General features: G+C 34.5%; 5 protein-coding genes across 7 annotated transcripts; 2 read left to right on the top strand and 3 right to left on the bottom strand.

Annotated features, from left to right (window-relative positions):
• Positions 1-679: 679 nt before the first annotated feature.
• LOC105628558 (dehydrodolichyl diphosphate synthase CPT3) lies at positions 680-5217 on the bottom strand. Of its 3 annotated transcripts, none has more exons than XM_089720136.1 (3): positions 5193-5217; positions 3148-3218; positions 680-2266 (listed from the first exon to the last, which is right to left on the bottom strand). In XM_089720136.1, exon 3 carries the CDS (start codon positions 2244-2246, stop codon positions 1128-1130), a length of 1119 nt encoding a protein of 372 aa, XP_089576262.1. In that variant the 5' UTR covers positions 2247-2266; positions 3148-3218; positions 5193-5217; the 3' UTR covers positions 680-1127. The 3 variants fall into 3 exon arrangements, with proteins under 3 accessions (XP_089576262.1, XP_089576261.1, XP_089576260.1); XM_089720135.1 differs by lacking the exon at positions 5193-5217 and adding an exon at positions 3333-3618; XM_089720134.1 differs by lacking the exon at positions 5193-5217 and adding an exon at positions 3435-3618.
• A 2447-nt stretch (positions 5218-7664) lies between these two features.
• Positions 7665-10381, top strand: LOC105628559 (4-hydroxy-tetrahydrodipicolinate synthase 2, chloroplastic). Its single transcript, XM_089720736.1, has 3 exons — positions 7665-8140; positions 8285-8368; positions 9281-10381. Exons 1-3 carry the CDS (start codon positions 8055-8057, stop codon positions 10206-10208), a joined length of 1098 nt encoding a protein of 365 aa, XP_089576862.1. The 5' UTR covers positions 7665-8054; the 3' UTR covers positions 10209-10381.
• Positions 10382-11834: 1453 nt separating this feature from the next.
• LOC105628562 (putative serine/threonine-protein kinase PIX13) lies at positions 11835-14911 on the bottom strand. Its single transcript, XM_089720401.1, is given in 7 exon segments — positions 11835-12493; positions 12710-12833; positions 13217-13359; positions 13472-13607; positions 14341-14363; positions 14366-14653; positions 14772-14911. Coding segments are annotated over 7 exon segments (1212 nt in total). The 5' UTR covers positions 14854-14911; the 3' UTR covers positions 11835-12077.
• Positions 14912-14950: 39 nt separating this feature from the next.
• LOC105628560 (4-hydroxy-tetrahydrodipicolinate synthase 2, chloroplastic) lies at positions 14951-17728 on the top strand. Its single transcript, XM_012209995.4, has 3 exons — positions 14951-15481; positions 15626-15709; positions 16628-17728. Exons 1-3 carry the CDS (start codon positions 15396-15398, stop codon positions 17553-17555), a joined length of 1098 nt encoding a protein of 365 aa, XP_012065385.2. The 5' UTR covers positions 14951-15395; the 3' UTR covers positions 17556-17728.
• Positions 17729-19357: 1629 nt separating this feature from the next.
• On the bottom strand, positions 19358-22741 carry LOC119371391 (putative serine/threonine-protein kinase PIX13). The gene is made up of 6 exons (XM_089720400.1): positions 22323-22741; positions 21885-22222; positions 21045-21180; positions 20790-20932; positions 20283-20406; positions 19358-20066 (listed from the first exon to the last, which is right to left on the bottom strand). Exons 1-6 carry the CDS (start codon positions 22402-22404, stop codon positions 19651-19653), a joined length of 1239 nt encoding a protein of 412 aa, XP_089576526.1. The 5' UTR covers positions 22405-22741; the 3' UTR covers positions 19358-19650.
• Between the last annotated feature and the right edge of the window lie 407 nt (positions 22742-23148).

The following is a 23148-nucleotide window of genomic DNA, read 5'->3' as shown; positions in this document are numbered from 1 at the left end:
TCAAGGATATCCGAGAGGTGTCGGTATCCGACATGAGCACGTTGTTATATCTATGGTATCCGCCATGGGTAAGTTGTTATATCTATAGAACTGTAATGAGTTGAAAAATATGCAGAAAATCAGAATGCGGTCTAAAGCAAACTTTTACCTGCTTCTATTGTTTATACATATTTCTTTTAACCTGATTGGTGAGTCCATGGAGTCTGCACAATTAAAGCTACTTCCTGATCAATTAACTTCTGAATAATCTCCGTGGAGTTGAAAATTGACCTAAAAGCAATTTGGAAATGGCTCTGCAGAGACTTCACAAACTTGAGCAATCAGTAACTGCAGAATCGTTAGCTACTGTGATGAGAAAATTTAATGGCAAGTGGTTACCTATTTATACAGGTAACCTTCATTAAACTAATATGACAATTAACATATATTCTTGACCTTCATTTAACAGTCACAACAAAACAAACAGAAGAAATACTAAGTAGGGAACAATGGGTTTCAAGCTGCAATAATCTAACAAACGGAATACTTAAAAAGGAATTGAAAATGTTCAACACGGAAATGACAATATTGCCAGAGAGACCAAAAGAAATATCAATTGTACTCTGGAGAAGCATATTGAAGCATGTTCCACGGCAATTACTAAATAGAAATGACACGAAGAAGATCCAATCCTTTAAGATGCCTTAAAAAAAAACTATGTTGTCAAAAGAATACAAATGCTCATATACAACCTCAGGATGTACAATCATGTCACAAACCACAAAACTCAACAAAAAAAATGATATTTGAGAGCTCAAATTTAATGGAGGGCGGTAGGTTTACACTAAAGTCCTTTTATTCGTAGATTCCCCCCCCCCCATAATTTATAATATGAGTACAAATTCAAGAATTTTCACAATAATATGAAGATGGGAATAAATTTCATTGAAGCAAGCATTTTTATGGTTTCATTACTTCACTGGCTTATGCTTACATTATGCCATGGCATCGCTGCAACTGAAAAAAATGCCCCTTTCTTGAAAATCTAAGGCTTCTAAAGCTTCCTGACTTCCAGAGGAATTTAGTGGCAAATGCACAACTATTGAATTCAATATGAGATAAGATACTGTTCTTGAACATTAAATTTGTTACAGCTGCTTCTTTTTCTTCTCCAAATAAGAGTGGTTGCGTTGGAAGTCCAATATTGCCCAAACCAAGTGCCATAAACCAATTTCTGGCCATAATGCATCAGGAGAATACAACAGGCAGTTACTAGACTGCCAAAGTAAGAAGTTGCTAAGACGGGTCTCTCCAGAACTTCGAACAAGAATGTCAGGCTCAGGAGCTACTGCCATGTACATGTACTTCTCAATGTCTACCAGTTTTATCATAGAACACTCTCCTTGCATCTTCTCACTCTCTTCAATTGGAGCCACCCCATGGCCAGTTCTATTTGCCATCACTGCCTGATCTTCATAGGATGTGTGCACTGCATGCATGACCATGCTATTTTCAGTGTCAACTCCTCCAACTTCTCTAATCAAACCACTGCAGTTTGCACTTGCCGCTGTTGCTTGAGATTCATCAACTTCATCTTTCTGGAATTCTTGAAAACCATGTGGGGTGACACCATTCATCTTCTTACAATCATCTATTTCTTGAATGCCACCATTAGTAGCCTTCCAAAAGCTCAATGGTTGAATTTCCTCCCATTTATTTTTACAAGAATCTTGAACAGCATGTAAAATCTCATCACGTGAGGTATAAGCTAAACAGATTAAAAGGGTACACTTGGTGTTATTAGCAGTAGCCCTCATAACCTTTTCGGCAGCAATCCGGACATTTTCACTCAAAAGTTTCAAATTACCTATAAAATATACTCTGATTCCATATTGCTTCGCCATGCTTTCTTCCTTAAGCAACTCGTCAATCTTTTCTAGCATCAGATCCATCAGATCCTTAACCTCATCTGGCCGCCTCTTAAAATTATCAATGCTAAAGGCATAAATAGTTACATACTTTACTCCCAATTCATAGCAGTACTTAAGTATGGATATAAGAGACTCAAATCCAGCCCGATGACCAGCACCTAGTTTCAAGTTCCCCTTCTTAGCATACCTCCGATTTCCATCCATTATAAAGGCAAAATGGCTGGGGATGGGTCCCATGGATAGAATGCGAAATAAGCATATTCTTAAAAGACCGCCTAAATTTCCAAATAGCTCACTCACTCTACTACTGTGTTTTGTCATTTCATTGAAACCCATATTGCAGGTGCAAAACTAACCTGTTTAAGCGAAGGGGGAAAAAAATGGAAAACAGTTAATACTGGAAGAGTCAGTTCCTCTAGATTCAGTTAACAATTGAGAAAAAGTACCATACATGTAGTTCATATAAAAATGTGGAAGTAATCACAAGTAATTATGTATTAGTCAGATGAAATTGCACAATGTAGAAGCGCTCATATGAAAGTGTGGAAGTGTTAACTACTTCTGAATGGCAAGATTAAGCTTTTAGAATACATGTGTTGTTCACTTGTTCTCTACAATCTAACAAGATGAATTTCTACCCTACCCCCTTGGGTCATACAAAATTACAGGTTTCCATATAATTCAGAGAAATCAGACCCAAGCAAAAACAATATCCGCTAGTGTATGCAATAGCATACAATAGATTGTGGACAGATCAATTAGGAAATCTCAACCCAAATAACTAACTGCAGCAATGTAACAGACACCACTCAATGATGGTGACCCAAGTAACTCAATCCTCAAGCTTCGCCCAAAGCTACATTAGCTGAACAAAAAAAAACCTTTCACCAACATATTGCAATGGTGAACTATTGAAGGTGGTCAATAATGCAAACAAGCTACAACTCAAAACAAAATTGTTGAATTCACCCAGAAAAAAAAGGCCACCTCATGGGTCAAATCTCTATGCAGTTACTATACATATAGAAAACAATAGAAAATCTGAAATTAGCTTTACCTTCAAAAGCACTGTCGAATAAAACCAGAATAAATTAACAGTAACCACAACTAACTTTCTTCCACAGACATGCAAAATTGGAACAACAAAATCTTAAACATTGCTAATACTAAATGACAATAAAATAAAATAAAAAACTAAGACAAAGAATCAAGTAAATAGAGAGTGCACATGGGTTACCTTTGATCTCCTCAGATGAACCCAGCAAGTGAAAAAGAAATCACAAATCTCTACCCAACTGGATTTGAAATCTGTCAATTTCATCAAACACTCAACACACATTAGTTTTGGTTAATGACAAACAATAAAATAACTTTAGATAGCTTAACATAAGAGAATAAACAAAGGGAATAGAATAATATAACCTCGAGATGGAATCAAGAAAAGACACATGTTTGGTAGTAATGACAACAAAAGAAACTTTAAACGATTCAAAATTATTGAATTTGAGGCTCAAAAGAAATTACTTTTAAAAGAGTCCAATTTGTCATATCTGGGTATGTTTTCTAGTGGCGGCTGGGGCGGGAAATTTCCAGTGGCAGATATAATATCTTCCTGACGGACGCCATAGCAGTACCAGTAAGAGGAAAACAGTATCGGTAAAAGGAAAGGACTTGACTTTCACCTCAAAATTAAAGTGAACTATGGCAAAGCCCAATCGAAGCCCACAAACTAGCGTAAGGTAGACTTCAGTTCCGTCTTCTACCAAACGACGTCGTGTTTTTGTTGGATCAGGGATTTCCGTAAAATAATCTGTAGTAAAATATTTTTGATTACTTTTTCGTTATTTGGACTATTAAAAAAATAAATTAATAAAAAATATTTTTCTTATCAAAATGAAAAGAATGAATTCTCATCTATAAGAGAGCATAACATTTCGGATATTAACAAACTTATATAATTTTATAATTGCGTATTTTTAATTTATTAATTATTGATAGTCATTAATTTTTATTATTATTAATATTAGCTCTTCTCATATTTTAATAATAAAATTTTTAGAATACAAAATTTTTATTATTATTAATATTTTTATAGTCATATATGTTAAAGATTTTAATATTCATTTAACTAATTTTCAATATAGCAATTATATATCGAAAAATAAGTTATTTATAAAATATTTTTAAAGAAATCTCTTATTTTCACCAGTTAGCTAACGAAATAACCAAAATGACCCTCTTTAAAATGTAATGAAGAAACTAAAGCTTCTCTCTTTGCTCGCTATACTTCTTTGATAAGAACTAGGAATCTTCCTTCAAACTAAAGCTTTTAATTCTGACTTGGTTCACAGTGATCGATTCTCTCTTAGCGATTCCCCGAAATCTAGCTGCTGCGGGAGCCACCGATTTCTCGGGTATGCAAATTCTCGATCTTGAAAAGATTTGTGTTAGGGACAGTCTGTGTTGAGAAAACACCACCTATCGAGTTCGACGTTTCAAGAATCGGGCCGTCGCCTTGGGTTCTTTTACACAGAGTTGAGGAAGTTAGGTAGTGGAAACAATAATCTTTGGGTTTGCTTGGGAGATAACAGGAAAGTGATGAATGTCAAGAAAGAAGGTGTTTAGACTAAAATTGAGGCTCATAGAATCGATTATTTTATATTAAAGGAGGGGATTTGGAGCTTTGCTATGAGGTTGCCATGCATTCTTCCAAGAAAACCAAAGATGGGCTACCAACTTGGCTTTTGGAGGGAGCAAAATGATGGTGACGGGGAAGGATCAACAATCTGAGGTTTGGCAAAATGATTGTGCACTTCTTTTTGTATTATAGGTTTTAATTAGATTCATACAATTGTAAACCTACTTAATTTATTCAAACTATTTATTTTGTGACCGGTTCAGATCCCTTGTTGCTGCATAATTATTTCACAATGGTTCTTGATTAGATTGTTGAAGTTGATGAGAGATTGACACCTCGAAATATGGTTGTCTTCATAACTTTGATGCCACATTTTCAGTTGCATAACATACATGGATAGCATCCTTAATACTCATAACTTAAAAGAATATAACATCAAAACCACAAGATGAAGTAAAAATATCAAGAAATGGGGTTATTCTTGCACAAAAATTTACAAAAAAAAATCATTTCAATTATAAAAGAAGCAACTTGATCATAAAACATAATATTTAAAGCAAGAAATTATCAAAGTTTGAAGCATAATAATGAAAAAGCAAGTAAAAATCGCCTAAAATATCTAAAAATAGGAAATGAGCACAAACCTCTCAAACAAAGTCTTAAAATCCATAACATCAAGCTTGGATAACTTCCTTGGCCGTAGATTTTGGATTTTTCTCGACAAAAATGTGATTTTTCCAAAATCACACTAAATCCCATGAAAATGAAAAGATAGTAAATAAATAAGATGTATGAGACATGAACAATGCATTTCTTGCTATGATTTTGAAAAATCTTTAAGATTTATAGAACAGAAAAAGAGGTCGTAGCATAAAAGAGGGAAAATCTTACTTTTAAAAGTTTAATCTTGCAAATTAAACTTTAGAACGGTGGTATAGGGTTTCAGTCCTCTATAATATTTTATTTTGGTGAAGAAAAATAAGTTTTGAGAGGAGAGAATTGAAGGTGGTTTGGTTAATGGAGAGAAAAAAAGGAGAAAGAAAGAAGAAAAAGAAATAAAAGAGAGAAATGGGAAGAGAAGAAAGAGTGTGCGTTGGTTTTGGGTGTGTGCATGAAAAGAGAGTGACTTTGTTTTGTCTTTTTGCTAGTAGAGTGCATTAGTTTAAAACCCTAAGATAATAGGTGTATATAAAATTATTAATCATAGGAATTGGTGTTTTAACTATTGGATAAATAATCTTTTTAAAATAAAATTTTTTGATTTTTGCATGCAGTCAAAGCATAAATCCTTGCTCTTGCACAATTGGATAAATAATACATAGGTGCAGACACCGATCTTTATCTTTATTATATAATGATGTAGATTTAATTTGGTCCTTTTTTTTTTTTTATTCCAATAGGTAGAATTTGACACTATACACATGCATGATATATTTTCTAACTGTCTCGCTTAAATTGCACTGTGTTACTAAAACATAGTCTCTATATATAGAAAATTATCAAAATGTACATATAACACTGTAACTCACGAAAATTATAATAAATCATCTAGAATCATACTAATGTAAAATTAAATTTAAAAATGATTTAATGCATGTTAATGACATGTTTAGAAAATGCGAATGTGACAGCTTCCTTTGCCATCTTATACCTAAAGGGTATGCATTGTCTTTTAAATAATCTATCTCTGCTTTTACGTCATTTTATTAGCCAATTAACAGCAATAAGACTGATTTTGGACGGAAGGAGCGTGTATTAGATTTTATATATAGAAGGAATAACGTGTTAATTTGGCTATAATTTAATTAGCGAGTTGTTTTGTCTTTTTCTTTAAAATAAAAGAAGGCATAACACACTTATTTGTATGTGATGGCTTGTTGTTGGTTTTTGCAAATGGAACCCATACTTGACATCAACATACCCCATGGAATTATGATATCCTATACTAGAGTGGCCATGTTCTGAAACTGCCGGTTCTAAATAATTTAAAATTGAAACTGAACTGAAAATTGACAGTTTCGATTTCAGTTTGAAACTGACTGGTTAAGGTTCTGATTTTGGTTTCTTAACGGTTTCAAAATTAACGATTATGGACGATTCTCTAACCAATTTTAGAGCGGTTAGTATAATTTTAAAATCAAAAAATCTAATTTACACAAATACCTTTAATATAACTAGGCATTATATAGTCATAGAGCCATTTATAGTTGTTAGGAGGCCAAATTTGGAGATTTTAATGAAAAATTTTTTGAAAAAATAAAATAATCGGTTGGCACCGCCGATTCTAATTAGTTGTCAAAACCTTCAGTTCCGATCGATTCTCAAAACCGCTGATTCACGGTTCTAAAAAACTTAAAATCGAAATTGAACTGCAACTTTTCAGTGGTTCCGATTCTGGCCGGTTCCCATTCCGGTTTCAAAAACTGGAATTTGGCCACCCTATCCTAGACTAGACGCAAAATATACGACAAGGTTTTTTGTGCAAGTGACAATAAGTGTTTGTCGTTTCTACTTTCTTCCAACGTACTAGTGTATATATATATATATATATATATGGACTATGGAATTTCATAAGAATGTATTTTATTTTCATATTGACTGAGATATGCTCCAAACTTGACTTTCTTTTATAATAAAAAAAAAAATAAGTTTCAGCTATATTTTTTAATAGATTTTGATGGATTAATTTACGGTAAATCGTTGTGATTTATACTGGTGAAAAAATATACATATTTTTTAAAATTTTTTTAATAGTATAATAGACAATTAATTTAATGATTACCGTAATGAAAAAAAGAAGAATAAACTATAAAATAAAAATAAATTATTTTTTTGGGGACCGACAAAGTATAAAAATTTCATTCAAAAATCTATCGATAATATATATATTACTTTTTAATCTTATATTGCCAGTTTTACAAATAAAATTTGCTTGAAATGCAATCCATTCAACAGCTTTTTGGTCATCTTTTTTATAATTGAAATTTTTTGATGGTCCAAAATTCATTGTTAAAAAAAAATTAATTGTTTATTTTTTTTTTTTTTAAAGTTCTTTTATTTTGTTTTTCAAAACGCTTTGGAATGCTAAACCAACTAGTCAAGTGGATCAGGCCCACCTGTTGTCACGAAAATGCAACCCTAAAATTACAGACAATAAACAGCCTCCATTTCAGTTTTATAAAACAAGAAACAGAGCCTTTCCTCTCTATCTCTAACTCTGACGCATAAATACAATTACTATTCGTCGGCGCTGCCGCCGCCGCCGCCTCCTCCAATTGGTCGGAAACTGACGTCATGTCCTCTAGTAATAACGGCCGTAGCTCCGCCATCCTCTTCCACTTCTTCCAGCAAACTATCACTACCGCGATTATTCCTACTATTTCCACCATTATCACAATTACGACTGTTCACTAAAAAGTCACAATCTTTATTCTAGTCGATTCTTATCTATTGAAAGTTTTCTTACTCGTTTTCTGGCATTCGGGTAGAAGAGAAAAAAGAAAAAGATGGCTGCTTTGAGTGGCTATGGTGTGTGCTTGAAAGAGTCTGCTCTCCAGCTGCCGCGTTCAGTTTCCACCAATTACTACAAGAGGTCAAATCTGATAATATTATATATTTTTGTTGTGGCTTATGTATGTTTATTTTGGGTTTTAGGTGATAAGCTTTTTGCTAGTAACTTTTATTTCCTGTTCTTAGCTGATGGTGCTTGCTTTGTTTTCTTTTTTCTCTTTAATAGGAGGAATGCGAAATGGAGTCGCCCTCAAGCTGCTATAATTCCCAATTTCCATCTTCCAATGCGTAGTTTTGAAGTTAAAAATAGGTAAGCTATCAATGGTGCACTCTCGTTTGGAGAAAAAGATTTTCTTTTGGTTCAGTGTTAGAGATCGGATTCTTGGATTCCATTTTTTAAGGCTAAAAAAAATACTTTCTGTTTGTGTTTGGCCTGATATCTATGTAGGATATTGTTTAATATTTGTTAGTGATAGTTCATCTGATTTTTTTCTGGGTTCTTAGCAAAGAGTTTGCTTCATTTCTAGATGAAGAAGCAAAAAACTTGGGAAAAACTGGGAAAGTTTATTTGATATGGACCAATAAAACCAGACATATTTAATATGGTAAAAACAGTGGTAATCAGACAAAAAATGGAACTGTCATTGGAGCAAATCAATTCCCGGAGTTTATTTTCCCGGAGATTTCTTATGGTTGTTGAAATTAGAACTTGAATATATTTTCATAGAGGAATTAGAATGTGGCATTTATAGCGTTCTGAATGGCCAAGTGAGATTACAGATGATCAAATGCTTAGATTTTGGTGCTAGGTATAGGCTAATTAAAATCTCTCTATTTTTAAATGTGGTTTGATTGATAGTCACCTCAGTAGTATATAAACCATGGTTTGCAGGAGGAGCCATGGCCTGAATTGAAAACATTATGAATGCACTTATTTCTGGAGCTGATAAAGTGAATGATCTACAGGAAGATTCTATAACAAATGTTGAACTCATGAGGATTGGTGGTGCTGTTCTAGTCAAGTGCAAAACCCGTTAATTTTGCATCCTTTGCATTGGCTTTTATATCACATCATGCTTGTGTACCGCAGATGTGGCTGTTTGACCGGTTTTCATTGCATTTTTGTTTGTTGAACTGAGTTTTGAGAACTACTTGCCAACAACATGCATGCTTGGTTGAAGAATTGATGCCACAAAATTATATGCTCTTTCAATGCTTGCAGGACATCATCAGAGGAAATAAAGTCCCTTAGATTGATAACAGCCATCAAAACCCCATATTTACCTGATGGTAGATTTGACCTTGAAGCATATGACGCTTTGGTGAATATGCAAATTGTTGACGGTGCTGAAGGCGTGATTGTTGGTGGCACAACTGGTGAAGGTCAGTTGATGAGCTGGGATGAACACATAATGCTTATTGGTCACACAGTTAACTGTTTTGGTAGTTCAATCAAGGTGATTGGAAATACTGGAAGCAACTCTACAAGGGAAGCAATTCATGCTACAGAGCAAGGGTTTGCAGTTGGAATGCATGCTGCTCTTCACATCAACCCTTACTATGGAAAAACCTCTGTGGAGGGCTTGGTTTCCCACTTTGATAGTGTGCTACCTATGGGCCCTACAATTATTTACAATGTGCCATCACGAACTGGCCAAGATATTCCTCCAGGTGTGATACACAGTGCAGCACAAAGTCCAAACTTGGCAGGTGTTAAAGAATGCATGGGTAATGATCGGGTGGAACAGTACACAGAGAAAGGAATTGTGGTATGGAGTGGGAATGATGATGAATGCCATGATGCTAGATGGAGCCATGGGGCTACCGGAGTGATTTCTGTTGCTAGCAACTTAGTCCCAGGCTTAATGCGCAAGCTCATGATCGAGGGGAAGGACCCTGCACTAAATTCAAAACTTTTGCCTCTCATACGATGGCTTTTCCAAGAGCCAAACCCTATTGGTTTGAACACAGCTCTGGCACAACTTGGAGTCGTGAGACCAGTTTTCAGGCTGCCATATGTACCTCTTCCTCTGCCAAAGAGGATAGAATTTGTGAATTTGGTCAAGGCAATTGGGCGTGAGAATTTTGTAGGAGAACAAGATGTCCAGGTTCTCGAGGACGACGACTTCATGTTGGTAGGTCGGTATTAGTCAGTTTTTGCTATTCAGGACTTTTTGCTTGGATTTTTAATATGACTAGTAAGTTTTGCAGTTTCAGTTACAATAATGCTTCTTGTTACATTGTTGAATCTGAAGCTGAAAATATAGTCTTTTAACTTCTTGTTACTGGTGTTTAATGTTCAAAAAGATCTCTGTTTGGATTATCTGGTGTCATTGGTTGCAAATCATCTTGGCTCTTGGATGAGAAATGTTGGTATCATCTTACTTGCTTCTAAAAGCTCAAATGTGATTTTGCTGATTATGTTAAATAATTGTATGTAGTGTCTTAATACTTACTGTTTTATACTGCTTGAGTGGTGTATTGAAATGTAAATGCTTGAACTTTGAACCAAATTGTTTGTTCTTGAGAAATTCTTGGTCAAGTGGAATGTAAATCAAAGTGTTCCTCTTTCTTTTCTGGTCTAGTATAAATGAATTTTATAAAATTTCATAATTTTATGAAGTTCATTCATAAATGAATTATATTTCTATTTATAAAATAATGAATTATTTTCTTCAAATTGGTGTATTCAAGAGGAACCTGAATAGTTTCCCAATCATCTTGGATTTCTTTTTTTTTTGTTTTTTTTTGGTAAATTGGATTTAATTTCTTTTGACAATGCGCCAAAGTTACTTTGACAAGTGGTAAATTACTATACTTTCATTAATTAAATCTTGATATAAACAAAATTAATATATCAGCTTTTAATCTTACAATAAAATTCTATTTAATCAAATATTTGATTAATTTTAGAAACAATTTAATATAAATTCATGGATACTAACACAAGGATATATTAGAAAAAAATGAAGCAAATCAAGACATTAGCGGTAACACAGTTGGAAGATTGGCTATATCTTAAATTACTCCACATGAAAATAGTTTGGACTTTCTTTTCATTTTCAAGTCATCATAATAATATTCCATAGTCAAGCATAGACTTTTGAATTTTGGCATTCACAGTCATATTACAATGACAATGATGTGTGAAAGCTTTTTACATGCTTACGAAAAGGTGACATTTCCATATTTATTGTATTCTTATATGTTCAGAAGAACACAAGTGTCAAATTGATGCTATAAGTCAAAATAAATAATAACTTACTCTTCTCAGTGAGCTAATAAATAATTTTCTGAAAGATAAAATATAACTGAATTCCTGATTAACCTTAAGTCCCTCTATATCTTAAAAAGTTCTTAACTTATATTTTAATCTCACTATTAGATCATTCTGTCTAATAAGTGAGCTTTTTACCATTAATTAGACACACTTTTTGGATGGAATATGCTCATTTTTTAGATGGAAAAAGGTCACTTTTTGGATGAAAAGACTCGATAAAGAGATAGAGCATAAGTTAAGGATATCGTAACTATTTCTCAAATGTAGAAAGATTTAAATGTTAATTTGAATATAATATAGGAACCCAGTTATATTTTACCCTTTTTCTGAATTATGTGTCTTTGCTGCAAAAGAGATGGCCTTTGGTTTGGCATTTTTTGCCCCTCAAGAACACCTCAAGCCATGTCTTCAGAAGCGGCATACCCAGAATTAGAAAGCTTCAAATATGCTTTAGAAAGACAACAGATTATATTCAAATCAACCAGAACAAAGAAAATCACTATAAAACATTTCCTCACTCTATCTACAGTTACATTAGAACAATTGGCAGCTACAACAAAATTTGCTATGAACTAAAAGAGATCACTAAAAAAATGATGATTACTTGATCAAAGGTTTACAGAAACCAAAAATGAACTGCATAAATGTTTTCATCTAAACATTTAACTTGTTGGATCAAACATATCTTTTACCTTGTTTTTTGTCCACTGGATTAGCATCCTGCTTGTGTTTAAGGGCCTCATCGCCTCGAATGAAGTGGAGAACGATTACGGGGTGATTTTTGAATGCGGTGAGAAGTGGAAGAACTTGATGAACCAGAAGTATTTTTAGTCCCCTTTGGTTTTTCCTTGATTGCATCTATTTGTTCTAATGCGTCCACAACTTCTCTCATTGAGGGTCGGCTTTGAGGATCTGGTTCGAGGCATTGTAAGGTAAGTTGTGCTGCTTGTAACATTGCCTTGGAGGAGTATTGGCCTTCTATTCTTACATCCATCGTGGCTTTTAACTTTTTCTTATATGGGAGAATTGGCTTCAACCAATCAACCAAATTTTGCTGCCCATTTGGACGCCTCCTATCGAGTGCCCTTAAGCCTGTCAGCAACTCAAGCAGCACCACTCCGAAGCCATACACGTCACTCTTAACATATAAATGGCCTGATTATTATTGCAAAAAAAGTATGTCAGATAATTAAACTATAACAACCTATTAGAACAGAACTCCAAATGCTTAATTTTTTCTGTCTTGTCCGTCAAACTCCATAATCAAGCATATACTCAATTCTTGATTTTACCAATTATACATATATATGTGTGAGTGTATGTGTGTGTGTCTGTGTAGGGAAACACAATTTCGCACTTTTATTTTATTACCTGTTGCAATGTATTCAGGAGCTGCATAACCATAAGAACCCATAACCCTGGTTGTCACATGTGAGTCTCCACCTGAAGGCCCCAATTTTGCCAAGCCAAAATCTGATATTTTTGCATTGTAATTCTTTGAAAAGACAACAAAAGAAGAAGAAACAACAATGTCAGTAAAACATTTGAATGCTTACACCTAAAATGGAAGCTTTCAAACTCCCTGTCCCTTTCTCTTGTTTAGAATTTGAAGCACATAAAAAGAAGACAGCACTTGCTTTTTGGAAGTTTACTAAATTTTTAGTGCTATCATCATAATGTCGATACAATCAAAAGTGTAAAAATCAGTATTGAAGTATCGCATTGAGACCGACCATTTGGTAGCATTAACAAGTTATGAAAGGAAATTTAGAATCACATCAATCGGTTTCTATTCTTTCAAGAAACAGAAAGAGAAATTTATAAATTAGGCCTCAGATTAAAAAAGAAGCAAAAACATATAATCGTATATAAACTAACCCCATCAAGCAGAATATTTGAGGCCTTGAAATCTCTGTAAATGACTGGCTTTTCTGAGGTATGAAGAAAAGCAAGACCTCGAGCTGTTCCAATGGCTATCTTGAGCCGTAAGTCCCATGACAAGGGTTCAATGTTAGGATTCCCTGCAAAAACAAACAATCCAATAATCAACGGAAATTATCTAAAATTTAGCAAATTCTAGTCTTTCTTTCTTCAAAAATTTCCCCTCAATCACTCATTTTTATCAATTCTTACTTCTGAAAAGATGATTCTCCAAGCTTCCCTTCTGCATGAATTCATACACAAGGAGTAGCTCTTTATCCTCCCAACAATATCCTAACAATTTAACCAGGTTAGGATGTGATAATCTTCCTAGAAAGTTCACCTCCGACTGCATTATCCAAAAGAGTTCAAAAAAATGCAGATTGTTAGCATTAATAAGAAGGGCTATATTGCATGGATTTAAATTCTCCAAACATCAAGAACAGCTGCCCCACGAAGCAGAAGCTAAAAGGCTTTGTATCAAATCCTCAATTCTCCTTCCCTATCCCGTCAAAATAATAATAACAATAATAATAATAATACTAATAATAAAGACGAAAAAGGAAAAAAAAAAAAAAAAAAAAAAAAAAAAAAAAAAAAACCTCAAGCTAGAGCAATTTATGCTATATCATAACTTTGATCAATTGTGAATCAACCAAAAGCATTACAGTTTCCAGCGTTTTTCCTTAAAAGAGTTCTTTCAAATATGACCTTATAAAAATTGCACATTCCTTCAATTGTCACTCCATTATTACGGTATGTTAGGCAATGAAGGTGAGGATGACCTTATGAGCAAGGCAACTTGCAGACATTACCACAATTAATGAAATTGCAGTAAATTGAAAACAAAATGAAGCTGCAGGTGGGACCCATTATGGAAAAATGATTGAAGCCAACCATAAACACAATACATAAAACACTTTGCTTCCCCCACCTTTATTCCCTCTCTTCTTCTTTTAATTAATGGTCAAGAGTCAAGACTCATCAGAAACAAGAATTTGGAAAAACAGAACAATCAATAAATGGAAAATAATTCATATTTGGAAGGAATATACTAGAATTGAAAAATTAGAATCAAATACCTGCCACTCGTGAAAACCTTGATAGCAACCGTTAACCCAGTGCCTGTTTTGGAAGGTGCATAAGTCTTTTCATCAATCCACCCTTTGAAGACTTTACCAAAACCACCTTCACCCAAAACAGAATCTGATCTAAAATTTCTTGTGGCACCCCTCAAATCAGCAAAGGTGAACTCTTTCAAGTTTGGTGCCTCCAATATTTGACCATTAGAGTTTCCATCTTCATTCACTTCACTTACTGCAGCAGAGAATTGGCTTTTCCCTGCACTGCTACTTGTGGCTGAGAACTCCATGGTTGTGTTATTGTTTGATGACCCTTTCAAACCAAGAGAACAAAATTCAATGGATCAGCTTCAAACCCAAGAAATAAAAAAGCAAGTGCAAAAAAAAAAAAAAAAAAAAAAAAAAAGAGCAGGAAGAGGTAAAAAACATACCAGGTGTAGGAGGATTAGTAGTGCTGGTGATGATGGAGCTAGGATTAACATCATGAGAAGAAGATCCAAAACAATTGCCCATGTTGACTTTCAAGATTCTCTCCTCTTAGATGCTACCACTATTACCAAATATGCTACTAAGATCAAGAAAACAAGTTCATAACAGTAGTATTTTGTTTTTCAAAACGCTTTGGAATGCTAAACCAACTAGTCAAGTGGATCAGGCCCACCTGTTGTCACGAAAATGCAACCCTAAAATTGCAGACAATAAACAGCCTCCATTTCAGTTTTATAAAAGAAGAAACAGAGCCTTTCCTCTCTATCTCTAACTCTGACGCATAAATACAATTACTATTCGTCGGCGCTGCCGCTGCCGCCGCCGCCTCCTCCAATTGGTCGGAAACTGATGTCATGTCCTCTAGTAATAACAGCCGTAGCTCCGCCATCCTCTTCCACTTCTTCCAGCAAACTATCACTACCGCGATTATTCCTACTATTTCCACCATTATCACAATTACCACTGTTCACTAAAAAGTCACAATCTTTATTCTAGTCGATTCTTATCTCTTGAAAATTTTCTTACTCGTTTTCTGGCATTCGGGTAGAAGAGAAAAAAAGGAAAAGATGGCTGCTTTGAGTGGCTATGGTGTGTTCTTGAAAGAGTCTGCTCTCCAGCTACCGCGTTCTGTTTCCACCAATTACTACAAGAGGTCAAATCTGATAATATTATATATTTTTGTTGTGGCTTATGTATGTTTATTTTGGGTTTTAGGTGATAAGCTTTTTGCTAGTAACTTTTATTTCCTGTTCTTAGCTGATGGTGGTTGCTTTGTTTTCTTTTTTCTCTTTAATAGGAGGAATGCGAAATGGAGTCCCCCTCAAGCTGCTATAATTCCCAATTTCCATCTTCCAATGCGTAGTTTTGAAGTTAAAAATAGGTAAGCTATCAATGGTGCACTCTCGTTTGGAGAAAAAGATTTTCTTTTGGTTCAGTGTTAGAGATAGGATTCTTGGATTCCATTTTTTAAGGCTAAAAAAAATACTTTCTGTTTGTGTTTGGCCTGATATCTATGCAGGACATTGTTTAATATTTGTTAGTGATAGTTCATCTGATTTTTTTTCTGGGTTCTTAGCAAAGAGTTTGCTTCATTTCTAGATGAAGACGCAAAAAACTTGGGAAAAACTGGGAAAGTTTATTTCATATGGACCAATAAAACCAGACATATTTAATATGGTAAAAACAGTGGTAATCAGACAAAAAATGGAACTGTCATTGGAGCAAATCAATTCCCGGAGTTTATTTTCCTGGAGATTTCTTATGGTTGTTGAAATTATAACTTGAATATATTTTCATAGAGGAATTAGAATGTGGCATTTATAGCGTTCTGAATGGCCAAGTGAGATTACAGATGATCAAATGCTTAGATTTTGGTGCTAGGTATAGGCTAATTAAAATCTCTCTATTTTTAAATGTGGTTTGACTGATAGTCACCTCAGTAGTATATAAACCACGGTTTGCAGGAGGAGCCATGGCCTGAATTGAAAACATTATGAATGAATGCACTTATTTCTGGAGCTGATAAAGTGAATGATCTACAGGAAGATTCTGTACCAAATGTTGAACGGATAAGGATGGGTGGTACCGTTCTAGTCAAGTGCAAAACATGTTAATTTTGCATCCTTTGCATTGGCTTTTATATCACATCATGCTTGTTTACGGCAGATGTGGCTGTTTGTCTGGTTTTCATTGCATTTTTGTTTGTTGAACTGAGTTTTGAGAACTATCTCGCCAACAACATGCATGCTTGGTTGAAGAATTGATGCCACAAAATTATATGCTCTTTCAATGCTTGCAGGACATCATCAGAGGAAATAAAGTCCCTTAGATTGATAACAGCCATCAAAACCCCATATTTACCTGATGGTAGATTTGACCTTGAAGCATATGATGCTTTGGTGAATATGCAAATTGTTGATGGTGCTGAAGGCGTGATTGTTGGTGGCACAACTGGTGAAGGTCAGTTGATGAGCTGGGATGAACACATAATGCTTATTGGTCACACTGTTAACTGTTTTGGTAGTTCAATCAAAGTGATTGGAAATACCGGCAGCAACTCTACAAGGGAAGCAATTCATGCTACAGTGCAAGGCTTTGCAGTTGGAATGCGTGCTGCTCTTCACATCAACCCTTACTATGGAAAAACCTCTGTGGAGGGCTTGGTTTCCCACTTTGATAGTGTGCTACCTATGGGCCCTACAATTATTTACAATGTGCCCTCACGAACTGGCCAAGATATTCCCCCAGGTGTGATACACAGTGTAGCACAAAGTCCAAATTTGGCAGGTGTTAAAGAATGCATGGGTAATGATCGGGTGGAACAGTACACAGAGAAAGGAATTGTGGTATGGAGTGGGAATGATGATGAATGCCATGATGCTAGATGGAGCCATGGGGCTACCGGAGTGATTTCTGTTGCTAGCAACTTAGTCCCAGGCTTAATGCGCAAGCTCATGATCGAGGGGAAGGACCCTGCACTAAATTCAAAACTTTTGCCTCTCATACGATGGCTTTTCCAAGAGCCAAACCCTATTGGTTTGAACACAGCTCTGGCACAACTTGGAGTCGTGAGACCAGTTTTCAGGCTGCCATATGTACCTCTTCCTCTGCCAAAGAGGGTAGAATTTGTGAATTTGGTCAAGGCAATTGGGCGTGAGAATTTTGTAGGAGAACAAGATGTCCAGGTTCTCGAGGACGACGACTTCATGTTGGTAGGTCGGTATTAGTCAGTTTTTGCTATTCAGGACTTTTTGCTTGGATTTTTAATATGACTAGTATGTTTTGCAGTTTCAGTTACAATAAGGCTTCTTGTTAGATTGTTGAATCTGAAGCTGAAAATGTAGTCTTTTAACTTCTTGTTACTGGTGTTTAATGTTCAAAAAGATCTCTGTTTGGATTATCTGGTGTCATTGGTTGCAAATCATCTTGGCTCTTGGATGAGAAATGTTGGTATCATCTTACTTGCTTCTAAAAGCTCAAATGTGATTTTGCTGATTATGTTAAATAATTGTATGTAGTGTCTTAATACTTATTGTTTTATACTGCTTGAGTGGTGTATCGAAATGTAAATGCTTGAACTTTGAACCAAATTGTTTGTTCTTGAGAAATTCTTGGTCAAGTGGAATGTAAATCAAAGTGTTCCTCTTTCTTTTTTGGTCTAGTATAAACGAATTTTATAAAATTTCATAATTTTATGAAGTTCATTCATAAATGAATTATATTTCTATTTATAAAATAATGAATTATTTTCTTCAAATTGGTGTATTCTAGAGGAACCTGAATAGTTTCCCAATTATCTTGGATTTCATTTTTTTTTTTTTTTTGGGTAAATTGGATTTAATTTCTTTTGACAATGCGCCAAAGTTACTTTGACAAGTGGTAAATTACTATACTTTCATTAATTAAATCTTGATATAAACAAAATTAATATATCAACTTTTAATCTTACAATAAAATTCTATTTAATCAAATATTTGATTAATTTTGGAAACAATTTAATATAAATTCATGGATACTAACACAAGGATATATTAGAAAAAAATAAGAAAAATTATAATTTAATCATATTAACTAAATTTTCTTAATTCATATGGAAGACAAACTATGACAAAAATTATGTAATGATATTTGTTGACTAATACTTCATTACAACTCACCAAATCTAACTTATGTGTTAACAAATATTTGAAAAAAAATGTCATTGTGATGATAAATTGATAAATAAATAGGGAGTGTCAAAGAAGGCAGGAAGGAGGGAAGTTTGACCAATAGCAAATCAAGACATTAGCTGTAACACAGTTGGAAGATTGGACACATGAAAATAGTTTGGACTTTGGAAACTCTTTTCATTTTCAAGTCATCATAATATTATTCCATAGTCAAGCATAGACTTTTGAATTTTGGCATTCACATTCATATTACAATGACAATGATGTGTGAAAGCTTTTTACATGCTTCCGAAAAGATGACATTTCCATATTTATTGTATTTTTATATGTTCAGAAGAACACAAATGTCAAATTGATGCTATATGTCAAAATAAATAACTATTAATAGACTTTTCTCAGTGAGCTAATAGACAATTTTCTGAAAAATAAAATATAACTGAATCTCTGATTATCTTTAAATCCATCTGTATCTAAAAAATAATTATGATGTTTCTAACTTATATTTTAATCTCACTATTAGATCATTCCGTCTAATAAGTGAGCTTTTTACCATTAATTAGACACTTTTTGGATAGAATATGCTCATTTTTTAGATGGAAAAATGTCACTTTTTGGACGAAAAGACTCGATAAAAGAGATAGAGTATAAATTAAGTATGTCGTAACTATTTCTCAAATGTAGAAAGATTTAAATGTTAATTTGAATATAATATAGGAACCCAGTTATATTTTACCCTTTTTCTGAATTATGTGTCTTTGCTGCAAAAGAGATGGCCTTTGGTTTGGCATTTTTTGCCCCTCAAGAACACCTCAGGCCATGTCTTCAGAGGCTGCATACCCAGAATTAGAAAGCTTCAAATATGCTTTAGAAAGATAACAGATTATATTCAAATCAACCAGAACAAAGAAAATCACTATAAAACATTTCCTCACTCTATCAACAGCTACATTAAAACAATTGGCAGCTACAACAAAATTTGCTATGAACTAAAAGAGATCACTAAAAAAATGATGATTACTTGATCAAAGGTTTACAGAAACCAAAAATGAACTGCATAAATGTTTTCATCTAAACATTTAACTTGTTTGATCAAACATATCTTTTACCTTGTTTTTTGTCGACTGGATTAGCATCCTGCATCTGTTTAAGGGCCTCATCGCCTCAAATGAAGTGGAGAACGATTACGGGGTGATTTTTGAATGCGGTGAGAAGTGGAAGAACGTGATGAACCAGAAGTATTTTTAGTCCCCTTTGGTTTTTCCTTGATTGCATCTATTTGTTCTAATGCATCCACAACTTCTCTCATTGAGGGTCGGCTTTTAGGATCTGGTTCGAGGCAATTTAAGGTAAGTTGTGCTGCTTGTAACATTGCCTTGGAGGAGTATTGGCCTTCTATTCTTACATCCATCTTGGCTTTTAACTTTTTCTTATATGGGAGAATTGGCTTCAACCATTCAACCAAATTTTGCTGCCCATTTGGACGCCTCGTATCAAGTGCCCTTGAGCCTGTCAGCAACTCAAGCAGCACCACTCCGAAGCCATACACGTCACTCTTAACATATAAATGGCCTGATTATTATTGCAAACAAAGTATTTCAGCTAATTAAACTATAACAACCTATTAGAACAGAACTCCAAATACTTAATTTTTTCTGTCTTGTTCGTCGAACTCCATAATCAAAAATATACTCAATTCTTGATTTTAACAATTATATATATGTGTGTGAGTGTGTGTGTGTGTGCGCGTGTGTAGGGAAACACAATTTCGCACTTTTATGTTATTACCTGTTGCAATGTATTCAGGAGCTGCATAACCATAAGTACCCATAATCCTGGTTGTCACATGTGAGTCTCCACCTGAAGGCCCCAATTTTGCCAAGCCAAAATCTGATATTTTTGCATTGTAATTCTTTGAAAAGACAACAAAAGAAGAAGAAACAACAATGTCAGTAAAACATTTGAATGCTTTCACCTAAAATGGAAGCTTTCAAACTCTCTGTCCCTTTCTCTTGTTTAGAATTTGAAGCACATAAAAAGAAGACAGCACTTGCTTTTTGGAAGTTTACTAAATTTGTAGTGCTATCATCATAATGTCGATACAATCAGAAGTGTAAAAATCAGTATTGAAGTATCGCATTGAGACCGACCATTTGGTAGCATTAACAAGTTATGAAAGGAAATTTAGAATCACATCAATCGATTTCTATTCTTTCAAGAAACAGAAAGAGAAATTTATAAATTAGGCCTCAGATTAAAAAAGAAGCAAAAAGATATAATCGTATATAAACTAACCCCATCAAGCAGAATATTTGAGGCCTTGAAATCTCTGTAAATGACTTGCTTTTCTGAGGTATGAAGAAAAGCAAGACCTCGAGCTGCTCCAATGGCTATCTTGAGCCGTAAGTCCCATGACAAGGGTTCAATGTTAGGATTCCCTGCAAAAACAAACAATCCAATGATCAACGGAAATTATCTAAAATTTAGCAAATTCTAGTCTTTCTTTCTTCAAAAATTTCCCCTCAATCACTCCTTTTTATCAATTCTTACTTCTGAAAAGATGATTCTCTAAGCTTCCCTTCTGCATGAATTCATACACAAGGAGTAGCTCTTTATCCTCCCAACAATATCCTAACAATTTAACCAGGTTAGGATGTGATAATCTTCCTAGAAAGTTCACCTCCGACTGCATTATCCAAAAGAGTTCAAAAAAATGCAGATTGTTAGCATCAATAAGAAGGGCTATATTGCATGGATTTAAATTCTCCAAACATCAAGAACACCTGCCCCACGAAGCAGAAACTAAAAGGTTTTGTATCAAATCCTCAATTCTCCTTCCCTATCCCGTCAAAATAATAATAACAACAATAATTATAATAATAATAAAGATGAAAAAAAAAAAAAAAAAAAAAACCTCAAGCTAGAGCAATTTATGCTATATCATAACTTTGATCAATTGTGAATCAATCAAAAGCATTACAGTTTCCAGCGTTTTTCCTTAAAAGAGTTCTTTCAAATACGACCTTAAATTGCACATTCCTTCAATTGTCACTCCATTATTATGGTATGTTAGGCAATGAAAGTGAGGATGACCTTATGAGCAAGGCAACTTGCAGACATTACCACAATTAATGAAATTGCAGTAAATTGAAAACAAAATGAAGCTGCAGGTGGGACCCATTATGGAAAAATGATTGAAGCCAACCATAAACACAATGCATAAAACACTTTGCTTCCCCCACCTTTATTCCCTCTCTTCTTCTTTTAATTAATGGTCAAGAGTCAAGACTCATCAGAAACAAGAATTTGGAAAAACAGAACAATCAATAAATGGAAAATAATTCATATTTGGAAGGAATATACTAGAATTGAAAAATTAGAATCAAATACCTGCCACTCTTGAAAACCTTGCATACTTTCTGAGTTTAATTTCTTGATAGCAACCGGTAACCCAGTGCCTGTTTTGGAAGGTGCATAAGTCTTTTCATCAATCCACCCTCTGAAGACTTTACCAAAACCACCTTCACCCAAAACAGAATCTGATCTAAAATTTCTTGTGGCACCCTTCAAATCAGCAAAGGTGAACTCTTTCAAGTTTGGTGCCACCAATATTTGACCATTAGAGTTTCCATCTTCATTCATTTCACTTGCTGCAGCAGAGAATTGGCTTTTCCCTGCACTGCTACTTGTGGCTGAGAACTCCATGGTTGTGTAATTGTTTGATGACCCTTTCAAACCAAGAGAACAAAATTCAATGGATCAGCTTCAAACCCAAGAAAGAAAAAAGCAAGTGAAAAAAAAAAAAGCAGGAAGAGGAAAAAAACATACCTGGTGTAGGAGGATTAGTAGTGCTGGTGATGATGGAGCTAGGATTAGCATCATGAGAAGAAGATCCAAAACAATTGCCCATGTTGACTTTCAAGAGTCTCCTCTTAGATGCTACCACTATTACTAAATATGCTACTAAGATCAAGAAAACAAGTTCATAACAGAAGTATACATAAAGAGGGCGTTCAATCCCTTTTGAAGCAAACACCGAGGAGGAGCCAGCCAAGATAAAGAAGTGGAAAAAGTGGGGTTTGTTGCTTTTGGGTTATGATTATGTTTATGATATATTATATATAAACACATATGTAAAATGAACTTTGTTCTTTTCTTATTTGAGGGGAAGGTGAAAGGAAGAAAGCTCTAACCTTTTTCTCCTAGTTAATATTGAAATTCACAAATTTTGTCGTCTCTTTGTTTTTTCCTAACTGATTTATATAGGCTAAAGGGCAAATTCTATCTTTTTTTTATTCACTCGCTGGCAGCTGCCGCTATTTGCATTTGCAACGACAATATGACATGTTCAGTCAATAACGGAAGAGAACAGAGCCGTGTGCTTAACCTAACCATTGCATATTCTATTCCAACAGTCAACTGAACCGTGTCCTTCTTAACCAGCCATTACAGTGTTAGCCCAATAGCCAATGGATGTGGATCTCCTCAATTTGCTTTTAGAACAGAGCCGTGTGCTTAACCTAACCATTGCATATTCTATTCCAACAGTCAACGGAACCGTGTGCTTCTTAACCAGCCATTACAGTGTTAGCCCAATAGCCAATGGATGTGGATCTCCTAAATTTATTTGCTTTTTGCTTGTTGACTAATTTTC

Source organism: Jatropha curcas, chromosome 4 (genome assembly GCF_041381405.1).
Source record: "Jatropha curcas cultivar XTBG-Jc1 chromosome 4, XTBG_Jcur_1.0, whole genome shotgun sequence".
Lineage (NCBI taxonomy): Eukaryota > Viridiplantae > Streptophyta > Magnoliopsida > Malpighiales > Euphorbiaceae > Jatropha > Jatropha curcas.
Note: the sequence above shows the minus strand (reverse complement) of the source record. Positions and strands in the feature narration are given on the sequence as shown.

Excerpts from the sequence above, each read along its gene's own strand:
- LOC105628558 (XM_089720136.1), bottom strand. The coding sequence starts at position 2,246 with ATGGGTTTCAATGAAATGACAAAACACAGTAGTAGAGTGAGTGAGCTA.
- LOC105628559 (XM_089720736.1), top strand. The coding sequence starts at position 8,055 with ATGGCTGCTTTGAGTGGCTATGGTGTGTGCTTGAAAGAGTCTGCTCTC. Across the intron at positions 8,141-8,284 it reads TCCACCAATTACTACAAGAG|GAGGAATGCGAAATGGAGTC; the intron begins GTCAAATCTGAT and ends TCTCTTTAATAG. Across the intron at positions 8,369-9,280 it reads AGTTTTGAAGTTAAAAATAG|GACATCATCAGAGGAAATAA; the intron begins GTAAGCTATCAA and ends CAATGCTTGCAG.
- LOC105628560 (XM_012209995.4), top strand. The coding sequence starts at position 15,396 with ATGGCTGCTTTGAGTGGCTATGGTGTGTTCTTGAAAGAGTCTGCTCTC. Across the intron at positions 15,482-15,625 it reads TCCACCAATTACTACAAGAG|GAGGAATGCGAAATGGAGTC; the intron begins GTCAAATCTGAT and ends TCTCTTTAATAG. Across the intron at positions 15,710-16,627 it reads AGTTTTGAAGTTAAAAATAG|GACATCATCAGAGGAAATAA; the intron begins GTAAGCTATCAA and ends CAATGCTTGCAG.
- LOC119371391 (XM_089720400.1), bottom strand. The coding sequence starts at position 22,404 with ATGGGCAATTGTTTTGGATCTTCTTCTCATGATGCTAATCCTAGCTCC. Across the intron at positions 20,933-21,044 it reads AGAGAATCATCTTTTCAGAA|GGAATCCTAACATTGAACCC; the intron begins GTAAGAATTGAT and ends TTGTTTTTGCAG. Across the intron at positions 20,067-20,282 it reads TCCTGAATACATTGCAACAG|GCCATTTATATGTTAAGAGT; the intron begins GTAATAACATAA and ends AATAATAATCAG.